General features: G+C 43.8%; 1 protein-coding gene across 1 annotated transcript in view; it reads right to left on the reverse strand.

Annotated features, from left to right (window-relative positions):
• Positions 1-23,978, reverse strand: part of SLC17A8 (solute carrier family 17 member 8) — a gene marked incomplete at its 5' end in the record, with an annotated part of 104,168 nt that overhangs the window by 29,497 nt on the left and 50,693 nt on the right. The window contains 2 exons of the mRNA XM_030214893.1: positions 10,378-10,492; positions 21,684-21,802. Of these exons, the coding sequence (XP_030070753.1) occupies positions 10,378-10,492; positions 21,684-21,802 (234 nt within the window). The remainder of the gene's footprint in view (positions 1-10,377; positions 10,493-21,683; positions 21,803-23,978) is intronic.

Consider the following 23,978-nt stretch of genomic DNA (forward strand, 5'->3'; position numbering starts at 1 on the left):
CCCACCCGCCTCCTTACCGTCCTGTGTCTTACTGCTCCTCCCTCTGTCTGTCGTCTCCTGCTCCTGTGTGCCAGGACACGAATGATTGCAATAATGCGGTAACTGGGTTATCATGTTAACACAATCATCTGGATTCTGGCACACAGGAGCAGGAGAGAGATAGACCCTGAATCAGGCAGGCAGGAAGAAGGTTAATGGTGCCGGCCCCCTCCCCCTTGGAGTCCGGGCCCGGGGAAATTTTGTCATCCCCCAACCCCCTCGGCAGCCCTGATGGTGCTCAAATGTATGCATGCAACAAAATTGGATAACGAGCCAATTAGCACCAATAATTAGTACATAAGTACATAAGTACATAAGTAGTGCCATACTGGGAAAGACCAAAGGTCCATCTAGCCCAGCATCCTGTCACCGACAGTGGCCAATCCAGGTCAAGGGCACCTGGCACGCTCCCCAAACGTAAAAACATTCCAGACAAGTTATACCTAAAAATGAGGAATTTTTCCAGTCCATTTAATAGCGGTCTATGGACTTGTCCTTTAGGAATCTATCTAACCCCTTTTTAAACTCCGTCAAGCTAACCGCCCGTACCACGTTCTCCGGCAATGAATTCCAGAGTCTAATTACACGTTGGGTGAAGAAAAATTTTCTCCGATTCGTTTTAAATTTACCACACTGTAGCTTCAACTCATGCCCTCTAGTCCTAGTATTTTTGGATAGCGTGAACAGTCGCTTCACATCCACCCGATCCATTCCACTCATTATTTTATACACTTCTATCATATCTCCCCTCAGCCGTCTCTTCTCCAAGCTGAAAAGCCCTAGCCTTCTCAGCCTCTCTTCATAGGAAAGTCGTCCCATCCCCACTATCATTTTCGTCGCCCTTCGCTGTACCTTTTCCAATTCTACTATATCTTTTTTGAGATACGGAGACCAGTACTGAACACAATACTCCAGGTGCGGTCGCACCATGGAGCGATACAACGGCATTATAACATCCGCACACCTGGACTCCATACCCTTCTTAATAACACCCAACATTCTATTCGCTTTCCTAGCCGCAGCAGCACACTGAGCAGAAGGTTTCAGCGTATCATCGACGACGACACCCAGATCCCTTTCTTGATCCGTAACTCCTAACGCGGAACCTTGCAAGACGTAGCTATAATTCGGGTTCCTCTTACCCACATGCATCACTTTGCACTTGTCAACATTGAACTTCATCTGCCACTTGTACGCCCATTCTCCCAGTCTCGCAAGGTCCTCCTGTAATCGTTCACATTCCTCCTGCGACTTGACGACCCTGAATAATTTTGTGTCATCGGCGAATTTAATTACCTCACTAGTTATTCCCATCTCTAGGTCATTTATAAATACATTAAAAAGCAACGGACCCAGCAGAGACCCCTGCGGGACCCCACTAACTACCCTCCTCCACTGAGAATACTGGCCACGCAATCCTACTCTCTGCTTCCTATCTTTCAACCAGTTCTTAATCCATAATAATACCCTACCTCCGATTCCATGACTCTGCAATTTCTTCAGGAGTCTTTCGTGCGGCACTTTGTCAAACGCCTTCTGAAAATCCAGATATACAATATCAACCGGCTCCCCATTGTCCACATGTTTGCTTACCCCCTCAAAAAAATGCATTAGATTGGTGAGGCAAGACTTCCCTTCACTAAATCCGTGCTGACTTTGTCTCATCAGTCCATGTTTTTGTATATGCTCTGCAATTTTATTCTTAATAATAGCCTCCACCATCTTGCCCGGCACCGACGTCAGACTCACCGGTCTATAATTTCCCGGATCTCCTCTGGAACCTTTCTTAAAAATCGGAGTAACATTGGCTACCCTCCAGTCTTCCGGTATTACACTCGATTTTAGGGACAGATTGCATATTTCTAACAGTAGCTCCGCAAGTTCATTTTTTAGTTCTATTAATACTCTGGGATGAATACCATCAGGTCCCGGTGATTTACTACTCTTCAGCTTGCTGAACTGACCCATTACATCCTCCAAGGTTACAGAGAATTTGTTTAGTTTCTCCGACTCCCCCGCTTCAAATATTCTTTCCGGCACCGGTGTCCCCCCCAAATCCTCCTCGGTGAAGACCGAAGCAAAGAATTCATTTAATTTCTCCGCTACGGCTTTGTCCTCCTTGATCGCCCCTTTAACACCATTTTCGTCCAGCGGCCCAACCGACTCTTTGGCCGGTTTCCTGCTTTTAATGTATCTAAAAAGTTTTTACTATGTATTTTTGCTTCCAACGCTAATTTCTTCTCAAAGTCCTTTTTTGCCCTCCTTATCTCCGCTTTGCATTTGGCTTGGCATTCCTTATGATCTATCCTGTTACTTTCAGTTGGTTCTCTTCTCCACTTTCTGAAGGATTGTTTTTTGGCTCTAATGATTTCCTTTATCTTACTGTTTAGCCACGCCGGCTGACGTTTAGTCTTTTTTCCCTTTTTTCTAATACGTGGAATATATTTGTCCTGAACCTCCAGGATGGTGTTTTTAAACAGCATCCACGCCTGATGCAAGTTTTTTACTCTGCGAGCTGCTCCTTTCAGTCTTTTTTTCACCATTTTTCTCATTTTGTCGTAATCACCCTTTCTATAGTTAAACGCTAGCGTACTTGATTTCCTAGTTTCACTTCCTTCAATGCCAATATCAAAACCGATCATATTATGATCACTGTTATCAAGCGGCCCTCGTATCGTTACCCCCTGCACTAGATCATGAGCACCACTAAGGACTAAGTCTAGTATTTTTCCTTCTCTTGTCGGCTCCTGAACTAGCTGTTCCATGAAGCTGTCCTTGATTTCATCAAGAAATCTTATGTCCCTTGCGTGTACAGATGTTACATTACCCCAGTCTATATGCGGGTAATTGAAATCCCCCATTATTATTGTGTTGCCCAGTTTGTTTGCGTCCCTGATTTCCTTTAACATTTCCGCATCCGTCTGTTCGTCCTGGCCAGGCGGACGGTAGTACACTCCTATCACTATCCTTTTCCCCTTTGCACATGGAATTTCAATCCACAGTGATTCCAAGGAGTGTTTTGCTTCCTGCAGAATTTTCAATCTATTTGATTCAAGGCTCTCGTTAATATACAATGCTACCCCTCCACCAATCCGATTCACCCTATCACTACGATATAATTTGTACCCCGGTATGACAGTGTCCCACTGGTTATCCTCCTTCCACCAGGTCTCAGAGATGCCTATTATATCTAATTTTTCATTTAGTGCAATATATTCTAACTCCCCCATCTTATTTCTTAGGCTCCTGGCATTCGCATATAGACATTTCAAACTATGTTTGTTGTTCCTAAGTACATCATGCTTAGTACTTGACAGTATTAATTGGCAATCTTTTGTCTGATTTTTATTGTTATTTAAAGATACCCGATCTACTACAATCTCTTTTGCAACCTCACTATCAGGATACTCTATCTTCCCTGTTATGGTGATATCTTTGAAAGATACCTTATCCCGAACCATGCTCTTTTGAGCGACTGTCGGCCTTCCCCCCATTTCTAGTTTAAAAGCTGCTCTATCTCCTTCTTAAACGCCGATGCCAGCAGCCTGGTCCCACTCTGGTTAAGATGGAGCCCATCCTTTCGGAATAGGCTCCCCCTTCCCCAGAATGGTGCTAATTGGCAACAATTTGGATTTGCACATGCATCTTGCTATGTGCTATTCTGTAAAGATCCATATGAAAATCTTTAGCGTGCAACTTAAAAGGGGACATGGCCATGGGAGGGGCACAGGCGGCTCACTAAAGATGAGCACAGTACTATAGAATACCAGGATCCTCACCTAACTCGCGTGCCAGGATTTACACCAGGCTTCAGAAAGTGTGGCGCAGAAATCGGCTCTAAGTACTATTCTCTAAATGGTGCGCAACTCGGAGTACCATTTATAGAATAGTGCTCCACGTAGTTCTTTTTCCCCAGCACCCAAATTTGGGCACCATTTACTGAATCTAGTCCATAGTGTATACAAATCTATCTCATGCATATTAATTGTGGATGTCCTAAAAACCAGACTGACTGAGTCTAGAGGACTGGGATGAGACAGCAAATGAATAGAATCTGTTCACACAAAATCAATAAAATTGGAATTTGAACAAAAAGCAACTAACACACAATACAGAGGACGAGCAATACTAGAAAACATGTTTCTCTTCTTACTCGAATCCCTAGCTAAGTGCTCCCATATTATTTTTTTTGCAAGTCCCGAATGCTAATTGAAAAATTAGTGCAGGATCTGCAAAAATTTCCTTTATATACTGTCATGGTAAATCTTGGCTTAGCACGTAGTCTAAGCCCAGATTTTGCCATGGCTTAGTAAAAGGGTCCATTTTTTTAATTAGTTTCCTGTGTCATTTGCAGGTTTTTCATTTTGTTTTGTGTCATTTTTATACATTTTCATTTTAGAAACATAGAATCATGACGGCAGATAAGGGCCAAATGGCCCACCCAGTCTGCCCTTCCTCAGTAACCACTAGCTCCTCCTTTTCCTAAGGGATCCCACATCCCTGTCCCACGCTTTCTTAAATCCCATAAAACTTGCAGTGCCACCTGATGGCCTTACAATAGATTGCAGACACTAACTGGCTTAGGGGCCCTTTTACTAAGACGTGAGGGCACCTATGCACGTACAACATACGTCAAATTAGAACTACCGCCCAGCTACTGCATGCCCCGGGCGATAATTCTAATTTCTACACGCGTCCAAAACGTTCGGCAGAAAATAGTTTCTATTTTCTACCGCGTGGCGCTAACTGGGCGGTAATCAGCAGTGTGCATGCGCTGATGATTACCGCCCAGTTGACGCGTGAGACCTTATTGCTAAGTCAATGGGTGGCGGTAAGGTCTAAGGCCCAAAATGGCAGCGCGCTGATTTTTATTTTGCCGCACGTCTATTTTCGGCAAAAAGAAAAGGCCTTTTTTGCAGGTGAGCTGAAAAATGGACCTGCATGCGTTCAATACACGCATCTACACCAGCGCAGGCCATTTTTCAGCGCACCTTAGTAAAAGGTCCCTAAGTCAGAAATGTATAAGTGCAGTCTTCAGAGATCACAAACAAGTCAGCTTTTCAGGATTCCTTTTCTTTCGCGAATCCCATAAAAGCACAGTGCCACCTGATGGTCTTACAATAGATTGTGGGATGTAATTTATGGCTAATGCATATTAACACAAACTTCCCCAGCACTGTGTAAGTCAAGGGAGCACAAGTGCAGTCCTCCGGGGTCACAGACAGATTAGGTTTTCAGGATATCCCTAATGAACATGCATTCCTAAACCATATATTGGGCTGTATTTATTTAAATTAGTCAATAATAATTTATCACTAATGATTATATTAACCACATTAAAATATATACTACAAAATTGCTTTTATCTCTATTCTATAATTAATATAAATATGATGTGGTAGCATAATCATTAGTTATTTATTTTGATGTAATGAATATGTACAAGATAGATCTGCCTGCATACTACCTCCAATGCACAACATAGTAATGTGGTAACATAGTAGATGACGGCAGAAAAAGACCTGCACGGTCCATCCAGTCTGCCCAACAAGATAAACTCATATGTGCTACTTTTATATGTGTATACTTTACCTTGATTTGTATCTGTCATTTTCAGGGCACAGACCATAGAAGTCTGCCCAGCACTAGCCCCGCCTCCCACCACCGGTTCCACCACCCAATCACAAAAACCTATTTTATGAAAAAAAAAACCCCCCACCGTGTTATTGTCAAAGGAAAGATGGTATATCAAACAAAGTAAACCATAAACCATGAATATTCATTTGCCTGGTTCAAATCCCACTGCAGGCTCTTGTGACATTGGGCAAGTCACTTAACCCTCCATTGTCTCAAGTACAAACTTGAGGCGGATAACAAAGAGCATTAAGTGAGACAACTGAGTACAATGTAGTGCATGTATTGAATGAATGAGATGAGGTTAGGATATTAGAATTTTAAAGAATATCTACATGGTATAAATTATATGTATTTTGATGTATGTCTAATAAAGTAGTTTGATACAATATATATTGACACAAGTGATTACTTAAGTAAGTAGATAATAAAGTGTAATCAGATTGGAATTTGGGAACTCAGTAAAGATTTTTAGCAATGAATATGCATGAGATCTGTTTGTATGCACTGCCTCCATTATATGAAAATAGATCGCATGCATAGTCATTGGAAAAATCCTGAAAACCCAACCTGGTAAGGGCCGAGGTTGGACACCCCTGAATTAGAATAAGGGCTGAGATATGAATCTTCACTTGCAACCACCTGAAGATTTTTCCACAGCTTAGACTGCAATCAGGCCACTAAATATAGCCACTAGATATTAGGGGCATGCAAAAAAAAAACAGAAGCCCTTTTACTAAACTGTGTTAAGTGCTAATGCACACTTTAATGCGGAAAAAAGGTCTACTGCAAAATGCCTCTTCGCTATTCCAAAACACTAATTATGCGCTATTTTTTATATATTTTAGGGGGGGGATGGGACATGTCATGGGTGGAGATTGGGCATGGAAGTGTTATCCAGCTAACATGCTGTGATTAGCAAATAGACTTAGTGCATTAGTGCCTCCTAAATAGCTAAGTGCTCCCATATTATTTATTTATTTATTTTTGTGCAAGTCCCGAATGCTAATTGAAAAATTAGCGCAGGATCTGCAAAAAAAATTCCTTTATATACTGTCATGGTAAATCTTGGCTTAGTACATAGTCTAAGCCCAGATTTTGCCGTGGCTTAGTAAAAGGGTCCATTTTTTAAAATTAGTTTCCTGTGTCATTTGCAGGCTTTTCATTTTGTTTTGTGTCATTTTTATACAGTTTCATTTTAGAAACATAGAATCATGACGGCAGATAAGGGCCAAATGGCCCATCCAGTCTGCCCTTCCTCAGTAACCACTAGCTCCTCCTTTTCCTAAGGGATCCCACATCCCTGTCCCACGCTTTCTTAAATTCCAACACAGTTCTCATTTCCATGACCTCCACCAGGAGGCCTTTCCACGTATTCACCACCCTTTTCTTGAAGTAGTATTTTCTTACATTCCTCGTAAGCCTATTTCCTCTTAACTTCATCCTATGCCCTCTCATTCCAGAGTTTTATTTCATTTGGAAAAGGCTCACCTCATTTACATTAACACCACTGAGGTATTTAAACATCTCTATCATATCCCTTCTCTCCCGTCTCTCTTCCAGCGTATACAAGTTGAGATCCATAAGCCTGTCCCTATATGTTTTATGGCAGAGACTGTTTACCAATTTGGTAGCCATCCTCTGGACCGACTCCATCCTGTTTATATCTTTCTGTAGGTGTGGTCTCCAGAATTGCATGCAGTACTCCAAATGGGGCCTCACCAGAGACTTATACAAGGGCACTTTCACCTCTTTTTTTCCTGCTGGTCCTCCCTCTCCTTATGCACCCAAGCATCCTTCTGGCTTTAACCATCTTTTCTACCTCCTTGGTCACCTTAAGGTCTTCGCACACAATCACCCCCAAGTCCCGATCTTCTTTCGTACCCAGAAGCACTTCTCCCCCTATACTGTATCGTTCCCTTGGATTGTTGTAACTCAAGTGCATGACCCTACATTTCTTAGCATTAAATCTTAGTTGCCAATTTTCAGACCATTCTTCATACTTCGCTAGATCCTTCCTCATGCCATCCACACCCTCTGAGGTGTCCACCCTATTGCAAAGTTTGGTATCATCCGCAAAGAGACAAACCTTACCAAACAGCCCTTCCGCAATATCACTCACAAAGATGTTAAAAAGGGCCGGCCCAAGGACCACTGTGGTACACCACTGATAACAACTCCCGAGGACCAATCCCTGTGGTACACCACTGATAACAACCCTTTCCTCAGAGCATGCTCCATTTACCACTACCCTCTGTTTCCTCCCATTTAACCAGTTTTTAACCCAGTCAGTCACTTTATGTCCCATACCAAGGGCACTCAGTCGACGTCAGGCATATTAAAATCACCTATCAGTATCCTAGCTATCTTGTGGATATCTTCAATTAAGTTTCTGTCCATTTCTTCTGACTCTAAAGGTGACCTGTATATTGCACCATCGTAAATACATTTTGCTTTTCCTCTTACCAGTTTAACCTACTGCGCTTCTTCCTTACCCCATACATCCTGCAGTTCTGCCACTTTGATATTATTCTTAACATATAATGCCACTCCTCCATCCTTTTTTCCTACCCTGTCCTTCCTGAATAGATTATAGCCAGGTATAACTATATCCCAGTCATGGTTCTCCGAGAACCATGTCTCCGTGACCACCACTATATCCAAGTTGGCTTCTAACATTGCAGCCTCTAGATCTAGGTGTTTGTTTACCATACTATGGGCGTTGGTATGTAAGGCATTCCAGATATTACCCTTTTTTCCCTTTCCATAGGGGTATTTGATGTCTTACCCTCCTGAGGATTGTTAATGACTTTGGGGCTTTTCTCAGGGCAATGTTGTTAATTAAGAGATGACTGGAGCAACTGCCCAAATAAAAAAATAATAATGGAAACCACTCTAAGCCCCACCTCCACCCATCACAAAATAAACTCTCTGATCACAACCCAAACCCCTGATCACAAATTGAACTACCCTAAGAATATCACTCTACTCACCCTGACCCCCTCTGATCCCCCTCCCCCAAATAGTAGTAATAAGAAATCTCCCATCACATTTCCCTGAGAGTTCTTCTCCAGAATGAACGATTCTGCTCTGTGGACCTTATACAGATATAGGTCCTACTTCTCAACTCCATTCTGGGGAACGTCACCAATCTAGTCTTCAGGCTACCGATAATAAATATGCATGAGATAGATTTGCATGTATTTTAAGTCTCTAAAGTACCTACTGTATATGAATTGTATTTGCCTTGTCACAGGTTTGGAAATGTGCTAAGATCAAAATCCAAATACATCTCCTGATTTCTCATTGTGGCTATCCTGAAAACCAGTCTGTAGAACAACTGAAAGTCATTCCCTTGCCAGCCTGTTCGTTTTTGAGTTACTCCAGAGTTTTGGCCAAAAGCCTGGGGTGACTCAAAACCAACGTGAGTAACACAGGAATACTAACTCACAATCACTAAGGCCTACAAACTGGCCTAGTTTTCAAGATATACCTAATGAATATAAATAAGATACATTTGCATATGTGGCTTCAATTGTATGTAAACAATATTCCTTAGGAATATTCCAGAAATAAGGCAGATTTGTGACTCTGAAGGACTGCAGCTGGCATATACTATGACAATTTTTGTTGAGGATCTAAGCAAACAATACATAATTCAAGTTCTTTTGAAAAACCTTCTTGTTCACAAACAAGACAGGTGTTAGACAAATAGGAAAACAAGACAGAAACTGGGGAGCAGGGCCGTGCCAAGACGGTAAGCGCCGCAGGGGGGCGCCTGCCTTCAAGGGCGCCGTGCCGTCGAGTTGTATTTTTTAAAATAAAACCTTACTCCTCCGCTCCATCCCCGATTCCCCAGCGCTTTAAATTTACTTCGCTCCACCTCCGAATTCTGCGCAGCGTCAGTGAAAGCGCTGCCTGTCTGACGTCTCTCCACCAGCCTTCCCTTCGCTCGTTCATTCCCTCTGTGTCCCTCCCTCAAGGAAATGATGTCAGAAGAAGGCGGGACACAGAGAGAACGAACGAGCGAAGGGAAGGCTGGTGGACTGGAGAGACGTCAGACAGGCAGCGCTTTCACTGACGCTGCACAGACATCGGAGCCGGAGGCGGAGAGAGATAAATTTAAAGTGCTGGGGAATCGGGGATGGAGCGGAGGAGGCTCAGGCTGAATGAGAAGTATGCTCAGAGCCTCTTCTGCAGGCCAAACCCAGCCATTTCCTCCATCGCGCCCCAGACGGCAGCTTGGGGGAGCAGCGCTCGGCTCTTTGGCACCGCCCAGCTCTTCGACGCGCCTTGGAGCCAGGCAGGTCTGGGAGGGGGCACGCGCCAACTGATAGTCTGTAGGGGGGCACCAACTGATGGTCTGCAGGGGGGCACCAGAGACCCTAGGCACGGTCCTGCTGGGGAGGGGGCCCAAACCCTACCTTCAGGCTCTGCCTCCTTCAGATTGAGGCCGGCTTGGGGCCCTTGTTGCATGAGGGGCCCAGGGCAATTGCTGTGGTTGCCACCCCCTAACACTGGCCCCATTCCAAGAGTCAACATAGGTCCTTCAAAATCCAGGATGCTCTGATTAGAAAAGATTTAATTGGGTCTATAATATATTCCATAATATAGAGAAGTAGCCAGTAGTTAAGAAATGATAAGTGTATGTCTGTTAATCAGCGGATCAATTCATGAACCAATCGTGAAAGGTTTTGTCCTTACCTCTACAAGACCTTGTAGAATTCTTACAAACATAACACACCCATAATGCACTCTGGCTGCAGATGGAATTAGCATGTTAAGAGTTGATGTTAAGAAAATAGCTGCTCCAAATACCCTGTGGTAAAAAAAAAAAAACATGGTATTAACAAAAAGAATTAAACAAGATTTTATTTTTTTATTTATTTATTGCATTTGTATCCCACATTATCCCACCTTTTTGCAGGCTCAATGTGGCTTACAATTCATCATGGAAATTGGAAATTGAAGAGAATATACATTTGGTTTACAGAGGGTATTGGTTACATGGTGTTGAAATACATAATAGTTTTAAAGTAAAAGACATTATAAGACATTTCTGGGTATATTAAAGAATATACAGTTACACGTGCTGGTCTTTGTGATATATCTTGTCGAAGAGATAGGTTTTCAATAGTTTACGGAAATTGGTCAATTCATAGACCGTCTTCAGGTTGCGTGGTAACGTGTTCCAGAGCTGCGTGCTCAAATAGGAAAAGGTAGATGCGTGCATTCATTTGTATTTCAGACCTTTACAGTTGGGAGGATGAAGGTTGAGGAATGTGCGAGAAGATTTTATTGCATTCCTGGGTGGTAGTTCAATTAGGTCTGACATGTAGGCTGGGGCATCTCCATGGATGATTTTATGGACTAGAGTACAAAGTTTGAACGTGATGCGTTCTTTAAGTGGGAGCCAGTGTCGTTTCTCTTGTAGAGGTTTCGCGCTTTCATATTTTGGTTTGCCGAATATTAATCTGGCTGCCGTGTTCTGGGCTGTCTGGAGTTTTTTGAGTATTTGCTCTTTGCACATACAATTGCACAGAATTTAGGAAAACAAAAAATGCTACTGTGGATATTTAGCAGATGAGTCATAGTTATCTGCTGTAATAAAAATATTTGTATACTACACGGCACATACCAATCTCCTAAAAATTATGAATGTGGTTTTTAAATGCCAGGGCGCTACCCAGAACTGATTCACAAACTGCCAGAGAATTGATAATGGACCCATTCCCATCTCCACTTCTGTTCCGGATTCACGGCTTTGCCTACAAGTTTCCTTCAGGTGCCACAGCATTCTCCTGACAATTTACGGCTAAGTGAGGCCCTCAAGAAGCTTTCTTGTAATGATCACATGGGAGTACAACACCACCCAGCTCAGAGTAGCCTAGAGTTGCATCCATCCAGCCAGGGCCGTGCCTAGGGTCTCTGGCGCCCCCCCCCCCCCCCCCCCCCCCGGTGAAAATGATCGCTCACCACTTGCCACACTGACAGGAACTGTCAGCAATATTCTTAGAAACAAATTGCTATACATTGCAAAATAAGATAGCAGATGTAAATTCTCAAAGTGGACATATTCCAAACGCTAAAATGAAAATAAAATTATTTTTTTTTACCTTTGTTGTCTGGTGACTTTCTTTTTCCGATCATGCTGGCCCAGTATCTGAGTCTGCTGCTATCTGTCCTCTTAACTCCATTTCCAGGGCTTCCTTTCCATTTATTTCTTTACTTTCCTCCTTTCTTCTTCATTTCTTGCTCTATATCCATTTCCAGCAATTTCTTCTCTCTCCCTGGGTCCTGCCCTCCCATCCATGTCCATTCTTGTCCCTCTCTGCCCTTCCCTCCTCCATCCATAGCCAGCAATCCTCCTCTCTCCCCTCCCCTCCCCTCCATTTCCAGCAAATTGTCCTCTCCCTGGGCCCCCATGTCCATCCTTGTCCCTCTCTGCGCTTTCCTCCTCCTCCATCCATAGCCAGCAATCCTCCTCCCCTCCATTTCCAGCAAATTGTCCTCTCCCTGGGCCCCCATGTCCATCCTTGTCCCTCTCTACCCTTCCCTCCTCCTCCATCCATAGCCAGCAATCCTCCTCCCCTCCATTTCCAGCAATTTGTCCTCTCCCTGGGCCCCCATGTCCATCCTTGTCCCTCTCTGCCCTTCCCTCCTCCATCCATAGCCAGCAATCCTCCTCTCTCCCCTCCCCTCCATTTCCAGCAAATTGTACTCTCCCTGGGTCCCCATGTCCATCCTTGTCCCTCTCTGCCCTTCCCTGCTGCATCCATAGCTAGCAATCCTCCTCTCTCCCCTCCCCTTCCAGCAAGTTGTCCTCTCCCTGGGCCCTGCTGCTGCCCTCCCATCCATGCCTCTCTGCCCTCCCATCCATGCCCTCCCATCCATGCCTGTCAGCAATTCTCTCCCCTGCTCTGCCCTCTCCCCTCCTGTCCAGTGATTTCTTCTCTCTCCCTGCCCTGCATCCATACATGGCCAACAATTCTCCTCTCCCCTGCCCTCCCCCCTACATGTGGCAGGCTGCAGCGTTTTTGCGAGGCAGCTCTGGCTCTCCCTCCTTCCTTCCTTCCTTGGTTCCCGCTCTGGCTCCCCGATCAGCAGCCCCCCCCCCCCCCGCGTGTTTTAACCTTTACGCGATGTCAATCAATGAAGAACGCACAACAGACTCGTTTCCAGCTTCTCTCTTCACACAGTGTCCCGCCCTCGCGGGAACAGGAAATGCATCATCGCTGACGCTGAAGGCGGGACACTGTCTGAAGAGAGAAGCTGGAAACGAGTCTGGTGTGCATTCTTCATTGATTGACATCGCGTAAAGGTTAAAACACGCGGGGGGGGGGAGGGGCTGCTGATCGGGGAGCCAGAGCGGGAACTAAGGAAGGAAGGAGGGAGAGCCCGAGCTGCCTCGCAAAAGCGCTACGCTTGTGAGGGCAGCAGGGACGTCCGAAGTCCACGATTGGGCTGGGGCGCCGGGGCGAGGGTAAGCACCGTGGCGGCGCCCTCCAGAGGTGGGCGCCCCCCTGCGGCGCTTACCTCGCTTACCGCATCGGCACGGCCCTGCATCCAGCAGTCTGCAGGAGCCAGTGTTGTTCAAAGTACTGGGTCAAGGTACTTAAATAAATGAAAAATAAATGTATATTGTAATACTTAAGTAAAAGTATAATGAAGAAAACATGGAAACAGCCTTTGACACCGCCATTGATAAGGGTGGTGCATAAAATGGATTACTTTTATCAAATGTCTAAAATGTCTGCAATGCAAACAGGACGGATTGTACACTTCTATCAGCAATGGGACAAATATGTAGCGTGGAGAAACCTAGATGGCGTAGACTTGGATGCGCCCAGACTGATAACGGCTACGTAATGTGGATATAGAGAAAACAAAATGTAAAGCAAAGAAAGGATGGCTATTAGCAATAAGATAAACAATGGGGGTGGGTAGGAGGGAGGGAAGTAGGGTAAATGATGTTATCAAAGAGGTTTTAAAAAATTTTGCTTTAAGAATATGTTGGAAGCGAATTGTTTGCATGTAAAAAACCTAATAAAAATATTTTTTTAAACATGTACTTAAGTGAAAGTAAAAAGGTTACTGCCTAATATAATACTTTTTGTGTAAAAAGTAAAAGTACCGTAACTACAGTGAATGCAACAATTGTTAACATTTTTATCCCAACTATTTTATTGCTCTATAAGTCAGTCTGCTTCACTTTTAGTAAAGCTAAATTTTGAAAATGGCTGCCACTCATGTGAGTGCGCTTGTGAGTCTTTAATCCACCACAGCTAAAAGGGTGTTCAACAACCACACTATCAGGAAGCAGATAGTTCAGTCTGATAAAAAAGTTCCTTCAAATCAGGCCAGGCCACAATATTACTAATGCCTTTTAACTAGGTCTGCAGGTATTGATCAAAGGAATCTCTGTCTGAAACATTTAACTTCCTTATAGCAAAGAATGCTTTTTTTCATCATCATTGTCATCTACAGGGCCAGTCTTAGGGCGAGGCGACCGAGTCATCTAAGTTACCTCGTCGGGGTTATGGCGACAGGCGGCAGCAGTGAAAAGCGTGCGAGCTGCTCGGCGCCTCAGGAGCCTTCCCTTCCCTCTCTCAGCTCTGGTCCCGCCCTCCTGACCTTGCAGAAACAGGAAATGAGGACGGGACCAGAGCTGAGAGAGAAAAAGGAAGGCTCCTGTAGCGCCGAGCTCGCACACTTTTCACTGCTGCTGCCTGCCGCTGTAACCCGACGAGGTAAGATGACATTTAGAATTCAGAGGGAGGGGGACTGGAGCTCGGAGGGAGGCCAGGAGGCCCCTGGAGCTCGGAGGGAGGCCTCGGAGGGAGGGAGGCCTCAGAAGGAGGGGAGCCTTGGAGCTGGGAGGGAGGGACGGAGGGGGGCCTTGGAGCTGCCCTGGAGCTGGGATGGGGGGCCTTGGAGGGTGGGCCTTGGCGCTGGGAAGGAGGGAGGGACCCTGGAGCTCGGAGGGAGGGAGGGGGCCCTGGAGCTCAGAGGGAGGGGGGCCTCGGAGGGAGGGGGATGGTCCTGGAGCTCGGAGGGGATGGCCATGGAGCTCGGAGGGAGCTTGGAGGGAGGGGTGGCCGGCTCTGGAGTTCAGAGGGAGTGGGGCCCTGGAGCTCGGTGGGGTGGAGCTAAGGTGGGGCAGGGCTAGGTTGGGGCCCCATCAAATTGGTCTGCACAGGGCCCCGCACTTGCTAAGACCAGCCCTGGTCATATAGCACTAGTAGTAGTGCTAATTCATCACGTGCATCTTCATATTCATTGTTATTAATCATTGTCATGCTGTCCAATTACAGAGAAGGCTTTCACAAAGTTGAAATCATTGCCTTTTGTTGTCCTAACTATATTTCATCTGATGGCAAATCTGAATATGTTCAAGAACTGATGCAAGAATGTCATATGTATGGAAACTCTTCAGTCTTAAGGCCAGATAAGCAGACTATCAATCCAGTGGACTGTCACGCCAATGTAAAATTTTCTATGGGATATCCAGCAGTCTGTTGCGATAGAGACATATGTCTGTTCACCAAGAACTGCAACCAGCTTCAGCTTCATCTCCACTTCAAAGTGACCAAACTCATTGCTGTTCTGTTTGGCTGGAGACTAGTAACCAGTTCAAAAAGTACAGGCAACTCTACTGTTCTCAAAGGCTATATTCCCTGAATGGCAAAATTCAAGATGAGATGAGCCATTATTTGTGTGATGAGGTTTGCAATTGCAAAATCATGTTCCAGGTTTTGCTGTTTTATTTGGTTTACTGAGGAACCATCATTTAGGTCTCTCTGCCATTTTTACTTTTTACTTTTAACTGCAAGCATCAGAAGTAACTAGGTAAAAGTAGTAAAAATTGTTAAAATTATTACTTCGGTAAAAGTAAAAGTAACAAATGTTATCCCGTACTTCTTTGCAAATAAAAGTAACTTACTTAAGTACAGTAACTAGTTACATTTGCTTAGTTATTATACAACACTGGCAGGAGCATCAGAGAGACCATGAGCAAAGGAAGCTGGGAGGGTGCAAAGGAAACAGAGTGAAAAATGGGGGAGTGAGAAGAAAACAAGAGAAAGATAGAAGGTGACAGAAGAACATATCTGATAGACAGGCAGAACTTTCATCTTTTGATCCAGTTTGGAAGGAGCTTAAAAACAGGTAGGACCACCTGACACATTATTTTAGAAGACCTATTTGCAGTTAGCATGTGTCTTGGCACCTGGTTTACACATAACATCTGTAATGCATATATAAGGCAAAAGGGATGGTTGGGGGCAGGGCCAAAAAATACATGTGTATTCCCCATTTCAGAAGGGGCATCTACATCTGTGCTCTCCAAGATCAACATCAGGATTTATAGCTGCCCCTTGTTGGTGGAGGTGTACATTGTACTTATGAAGGCCTGAACCAAGCAGTTTCAGTGCTGCTAAGTATCTGATATCTAAGAATTAATGTACAGACGATGAGAAGTGGAAATTTCTCTTTTTTTCTGTAAATTACAATGATATTAAGCAGGCCAGGTGAAGCAAGTACCCCCACCTCTTTCCCCCACCTTCCTCTGACCAAGCAAGTGAAAGACAATGAGCTCCTGCCATTTGTTGTCCATTTGCTGTTCACATGAATGTGTGTATTAGCCTTTGAGAGACTTTTAGGATGCAGATCAAAGGAAGTTCCAGGTGTAGGGGGCAGGGTTGACAGAGGAGAGAGAGATAGAAATCCTGTAGTAAGGACTAGATAAGAAAATATTATTGCAGAAGGGGGAGAATCTCTCCCTTTGAATATGGCCAAGAGACAGAATTCTTTCCCATGAAGTAAGGCTGCTATCCAGGACAGAATTACCCTTTTACAACCACAATCAGGTAACACCTTATTTCCTTCTCTGCCTAGAACAATTCAAACACTATCTCCCTGGTCCCTGGAGTCAAAAGCAATAGTTATATTGACAAGAGAAACCTAACACCTCTATAGCAACTGGAAGCAGTAAACTTTTGTCTCCTCTTTTAGAATAGGGGAGATATTAAATTAAAGGTTTGAGAAATGTATGTCCAAAACATTTGGACAACAGACCAAATGCATCTTCAAAAGGAAATATAAACAGATGCTGTGTATTTTATTGATACTAGAGATCCTGACTGACTGTAAGGTGCTAACTAAGGGGGTGTGACAACCCCTCCCCCTTGTGCTCCATTTTTGTCTTGTAAGGGAAAGAAAGTTCTATATATTATGTCTTTGCCAGATAAGAAGTTGGTCAGTGTCTAGTGCACTCAGCCCCATGCCAGGGGATGGAGAGCCGGACCTGATCATTTCCATTGTCCTTTCATGTTTTCTCTCCTCTTTTCTATACTAGACTATACTTGAATATTTTCTTATTTTTTTATCCTAATCTCTGGATAATTAAATAAACCTGTGTTTAAACCCAGGAAGCGCTTCCTTGGTCTCTTTTTGTCTTTGTTGCAGTCTAAATAGTGCTACCAGTTGTCTGGTTCTTTTAAGGTACCGGGGTCGAGGGGATTGCATTTGTGTGAGTAGTGCCCAGCCGTGATTAGAGACTCTGGAGGCATGGCACAAAAAGCACAAACACCCCATAGAAAATCTAGGTTTTGTAGCACTCATGTAGAGTGCTCAATTTGGCCAGCACTCTACATGAAGGATTAAAGGAGCTCACTCCCTTGATACCCAGTGCTTCACCCCTCCCCCAAAATCAATTATTGGTGGCTCTATACCTGAGAATGTAGAGATGTAGATTTCCAAAATGGTACACATTCTCATCTAAGTACAGAAATACCCACTTAAATATAGACATGTGGAGGGGCATAATCGAAAGGGACGCCCAAGTTTTGCTGAGGAGGTCCTCGCAAAACGTCCTGATGAGGGGCGGGGAAACCCGTATTATCGAAACAAAATGGACGTCCATCTTTCGTTTCGATAATATGGTCGGGGACGCCCAAATCTTGAAATTTAGGTAGTCCTTAGAGATGGTCGTCCCTAGACTTTGTTGTTTCTGATTTTCAGTAATCCCATCTCTGAAACGACCAAATGCAAGCCCTTTGTTCATGGGAGGAGCCAGCATTCGTAGTGCATTGGTCTCCCTCACATGTCAGGACACCAACCGGGCACCCTAGGGGGCACTGCAGTGGACTTCATAAATTGCTTCCAGTTGCATAGCTCCCTTACCTTGTGTGCTGAGCCCCCCAAACACCCCCCCAAAACCCATTACCCACAACTGTACACCACTACAATAGCCATTACGGGTGAAGGGGGGCACCTACATGTGGGTACAGTGGGTTTCTGGTGGGTTTTGGAGGGCTCAAATTTACCACCACAAGTGTAACAGGTAGGGGGGGATGGGCCTGGGTCCGCCTGCCTGAAGTGCACTGCACCCACTAAAACTGCTCCAGCGACCTGCATACTGCTGTGATGGAGCTGAGTATGGCATCTGAGCCTGGCATAAAGGCTGGCACAAAATATTTTTAAAGATTTTTTTGAGGGTGGGAGGGGGTTAGTGACCACTGGGGGAGTAAGGGGAGGTCATCCCCTATTCTCTCCGGTGGTCATCTGGTCAGTTTGGTTGTAAGAAAAATAGGATCAGGTAAAGTCATCCAAGTGCTCGTCAGGGACGCCCTTTTTTTCATTATGGGTCGAGGACGTCCATGTGTTAGGCACGCCCAAGTCCTGCCTTTGCTATGCCTCCGACACACCCCGTGAACTTTGGCCGACCCTGCGACGGAAAGCAGTTGGGGACGTCCAAAATCGGCTTTCGATTATACCGATTTGGGGGACACTGTGAGAAGGACACCCATCTTCCGATTTGTGTCGAAAGATGGGCATCCTTCTCTTTCAAAAATGAGCCTGTTAGACATGTATATTGCTGATTTGCCTCCGTTGATGTATTAGATGTTGATAGATTCAAAATCAGTGCTTCTACTGCATGTACCCAGTAAATGCATGTCCATTCCTGCATGTATTGTAGAAAAAGTTCTACACTGGCTTATCCTTTCCTAAAATACAACCAAAATTTAACACAGCCCAGCCTGGATGTCTCAGTTCTGATTTCCACATTCCCCTAGATTCTATATATGGTGCTCAAATTTGGGCGCACTCCCGAAATGTGCATGCAACTTAATTGGCTAACAAGCTTTATCCATCAATAATTAGATGAACTCCACTCGGGGGACTTAATTCATTTGTTATTCAATTGTCCTTGAGTAAGAGGGTTTTGGTCCTCAGTATGGGAGATTATTAAATCTATTCTACCAATTACCTCCCCCCTTTCATCTGACATCATTATATTTCAGTCCTTAGCTATATATGAGATCTCCAACCTCTGGTATAACAAACTGATTGATATTCTGATTCCACTTATATTCAAAATGATTCTTCATAACTGGAAATCTTCTGCTTTGTTAAACATTACTTTTTGGTGGTCCACTATACTTATGATTCATAAATATGAATGTAAGACAGCTGAATGTATTAATTGTTATTGTTCCATTGAAAAGATTTAGTCTCCCATTACTAATTTTGCTGCTTCCTCAACATCCTAATAGAATACATATTTGCATTCCATCTCTCTGATATAACTTCATGTGATTGGGATGCAGCAGAGGAAATGTCCCACTGGCCGGAGACAGATAGTTTTCAGCACTGCCTCTGCCATTGCTGGCCACCGGCCGCAGCACTGGGGAGAAGCCAGAGAGTTGGGGGGGGGATGGAGGGTAGGAGAGATGCTGGAGAGCAGAGGGGGAGAGACAAAGAAAGCATAGCAGAATGGGAAGAGAGAGGGAGTAATGCTGGACTGGAGGGGAGGAGAACAGATGGGAGAGAGAGAAGACACAGACAGACAGATGAAGACCTGGATCAAAGAGGACAGAGAAGAGAGAGGAAAGATTTTGGACCGAGGGAGGAGGGTGGAGAACAGATAGAAGAGAGAGAGGGAGATCTGGATCAAAGGGAAGGGAGAAGAGAGGGGGCAGATGCTGGACTTGGGGGAGGGAAGAGAGAGAGAGAGAACTAGACTGGGGAGAGAGAGGTAGAGACAGTGGGCCAATGGAGGGAGGTAGAGAGAGATGCCATACCAGGGAGCATGGGGAGTGTACGAAGAAGGGAAGAGAGAGGAGAGAAGCAGGGCCACAGAAGAGATGCTGGCCGAGGAGAAAGCATAGGGACAGGGACACAGAGGAGACAGAGGGGAGATGCTAGACAGGATTGATAGGGATATACAGGAAAGATGGATGGTGGACATAGAAAGTTAAGAAAAAAACCAGAAAAAAATCAGGAGATACTAGGACCAAAGTGTTGCTCAGACAACAAAGGTAGGGGAAAAAAGTACTTTCTTCTTAATTTATTAACTGTAATATACCAGCTTTGGAAAATCTGACCCCCACCCCCCCTAATTCCCACCACTTAGGGAGAAATGGTGTTATACGGGCCCACCTTAATTTTTCTGCCCAGGGCCCATTCAGTCCTACCTACGCTGCTGGTTTGTGGAACTCATATAGGTGAAGCTCAACTTTTGGGTTGATGTTCTTGTTTTACTTGCAGTCGACAAAATATATTAACGTGTTAATTAGACTATTATATTTGTAGAATGGTTGAGAAAAATCAAGCATTATGGTTGGTTAGACATTGACATGTGGCAATGCATGCAATAATTTATAAAATGGTAAACAGAAACTGAACAGTGAGACTGGTCCAACAAGATAATATGAGCATCAATTCTTCTAGGGGTCATTTACTAATAGTTGCCTGCCAACATCTTCAAATCAATCACCTTACTTTCTAATTCTTCCTACTTTCTTACTCATCTATATGTTACAACTTTGCCTTACCCTTCACTACCAATTATAATGTTCTAGTACATATTGTGTTGTCATTGCAAGTAGTATACCATGCCATACTTTGTATTGTTGTTCAAATATTTTTACTGCTCTAATTGCCTACTGCTCATGTTTGATCTATTCTTACTGTACACCGCCTTGAGTGAATTCCTTCAAAAAGGCGGTAAATAAATCCTATTAATAAAAGAAACATCATTAGCACATGCTGGGGACCTTTTACTAAAGGGAGTTGAGCCCTTAATACACAGTTAATGCTCACTATCAGGGTAAAGCAAGACCCAATTAAGGTGTTCTGCAGTAATTTCCATGTTAGCGCATGGTAAACCATGTGATTTTTTTAAAGAACTTTTCTAGGAGGTGACATGGTATAGGTGGGGAATGAGCACTGAAATATTATCCAGCTAGCACAGGGGTGGGCAACCTCATTCCTTGAGGACCACAACCCAGTCGGGTTTTTAGAATTTCCCCAATGAATATGCATACAAACAAATGCGACTGGGGTGTGTTGTTCGAGTGGATGTGGATTGAAACAAGTAATGGAGAACTCAAGATGCGAATATGTTACTCGTTTGAATACTCATTGATCTACAAGGAGATTTGGAGTGAGATATCTTCAAACAAGATCGCATTGATTATATGATTTGGAAAGGAGTACAATATACTACCAAGTGATTGTAGATGGAATACCACAGAATGGAACTATTTGCCAAAATATAAATTATGAGTGGTCAACATGGATGGTTAAAATAGTAGTTGATCTGGGTATTTAGCGAGTAGTTAGGATTGAATTGTATGAAGGGTATGTGTCAGGGTTGGTGGACGGCATGCATGGTGAGAGTGTATGTGGGAATTAAATCATAGAGTAAAACAAATACATTGTAATTTTTCAATACAAATAGTGACTAATAAAATGTTTCAAGTATAACTGACTATATGTTTAATATTTACATTGAATATGCATGAGATCTATTTGCATGCACTGCCTCCATTGCTGTTAAGTTACAGTGGAAAGAATTCTTACATATGTACTGTTCATTCAAAAAAAATCATCTTTAAAGCAAGCAATTTCATCAGCTATAAGCCCAGTGATGCTCAGAGAACTACCCTATAACACAGTCAACATACCGGGCAATTGTGGGTAACAGCAAGGGTAGTTCAGCTTACCTGTTGGCAGCCAGCTTGTTAGAAATGAAACCCCCTGGAATCTGAGTCACGATATATCCCCAGAAAAATGAGCCATGGATAAGACCAACTGTCTCTGGATCCCAATTAAATTGGGCTTTCTGCAAATGCAAACACCATGTTCTATTTTACCATATTTCAATATATTCAGTGGATGGGAAAATAAATACTTAACAGAAACTGAGTAATAGAAGGGCTCACTGCATTTCGCTTTTTTTTTTTTAACCTACCTATTGCATTCATTGCTGTTATCGTTGTTGTTTTGTTATTATATAATGATGATGATGTGTTGACTGCTTTTAACTCCATTAATTTGGATCTTATCCAAGGACCTTGGAATCATAGAGATATCAACGTAGAATGTATGCTGTTCTGAGTAAGGTAGTTTTTTTGTAAAACTGATGGAGTTATGGGGACAATTTTGTAGCTTGGCACCTCCAGTGAAGTGTGCCAATTGTCATGCACTGACCGCCAATTCTATAATGTGCCAAGATGCCATTATAGAATACTAGCATAAACCTGAATTGGCATGTCTAAATTTAGGTAATTGGCAGGTCAATAGTAGGCATAAATGGGCGTGGCTAACGTGCACCATGCCTAGGCATAACATAGTATTCTATAAGTTACACACCTAAGTTGGAGACACTCCCATGCCCCTCCCATGCTCTGCTCATGTGTACGCCCCCCTTGTATTTGCATACTATGGCAGAGTAGTGCAAGCAGGATATCAAGAATCAAACAAATATATAACGCATATACATTAGTGCACTTATACACGCAAGATGCATGTAACTGCATGCACCCAGTTACAGAATTACCTTTTATGTCTCCAAGATCTCCAATCACAATTGGTATTTCCAACAATTCTTTCTCCAAAGTTTTTCCACTTCAGTTTGTAAAACACTAAGTGGCTGATACTAAGACCACGGAAGGCAGCCCGGCTAACTCCAGTGGTCGGTGGCCAACCCGGAAGTTCAATGCCATCTGTATCCAGCAAGAGACATTGAATTTCTAGGATTCTTTGGGCCACTTTGTACATAACCAGTTAAGCCGATATTCATTGACTGACTGGCTAAATTATAGCGGCCAAAAATAGACCTGCTATTTATGCTAAACTTAGACGGTCAGCCCATGAATATTGACATTAACCAGCTATGTCGCACAAGTAGGTAGCAACAGATCTGGGGAGGTGTAATTACAGCTGGGCATACTGGTATCCATACAAGTTGGTACACTGATTTATCCCTGTATGCACTATTCATATGATGGTTTTTACTTTTTCATTTTACATATTATTAATGTATATGTATTTTATATGGTTTGTATGATTTTACATTTTAATCTTATTATTGTTTTATTCTTTTACATTTTGTTTCTTAGTTGTGTGATTTATACATTTTGATATTTTTGCTGATTATAAGATGCCTGAAACAGACACCTTCTGCACCAAAACACAGGATTGCGTCAGATCACTTTTAGGGTGTTTTTTGCATGTTTCTGATTTGTTAATAAATATCCCAAAGTTGGAACTTCAGTGGACGCCCCCCCTTTTTGTCAATTGTATAAATAGGCTCTTATTAAACTTCCCCTAGAAATGCTGCAGAAATGAAGCCGTGCACAGTGGCAGGTATAAATATAAATACACGTGGTACGCACAAATGCATAGGGGTGGGGCATCCCGTATTATCGAAACAGGATGGGCGTCCATCTTTTGCTTCGATAATATGGTCGGGGATGCCCAAATCTCAACATTTAGGTCGACCTAAGAGATGGTCGACCTAAATGTTGAGATGGTCGACCTTAGAGATGGACAACCTCGGTTTTCGACGATAATGGAAACGGAGGACGCCCATTTCAAAAACGATCAAATGCTAGCCCTTTGGTAGTGGGAGGAGCCAGCATTCGTAGTTCACTGGTCCCCCTCACATGCCAGGACACCAACCGGGCACCCTAGGGGGCACTGCAGTGGACTTCACAAATTGCTCCCAGGTGCATAGCTCCCTTACCTTTGGTGCTGAGCCCCCAAAACACCCCCAAAACCCACTTCTCACAACTGTACACCACTACCATAGCCCTAAGGGGTGAAGGGGGGCACCTACATGTGGGTACAGTGGGTTTCGGGGTGGGTTTTGGAGGGCTCAAATTTACCACCACAAGTGTAACAAGTAGGGGGGGATGAGCCAGGGTCTGCCTGCCTGGAGTGCACTGCACCCACTAAAAACTGCTCCAGGGACCTGCATACTGCTGTGATGGAGATGGGTATGACATTTGAGGCTG

This window comes from Microcaecilia unicolor, chromosome 9, assembly GCF_901765095.1.
Source record: "Microcaecilia unicolor chromosome 9, aMicUni1.1, whole genome shotgun sequence".
NCBI classification, from domain to species: Eukaryota; Metazoa; Chordata; class Amphibia; order Gymnophiona; family Siphonopidae; genus Microcaecilia; species Microcaecilia unicolor.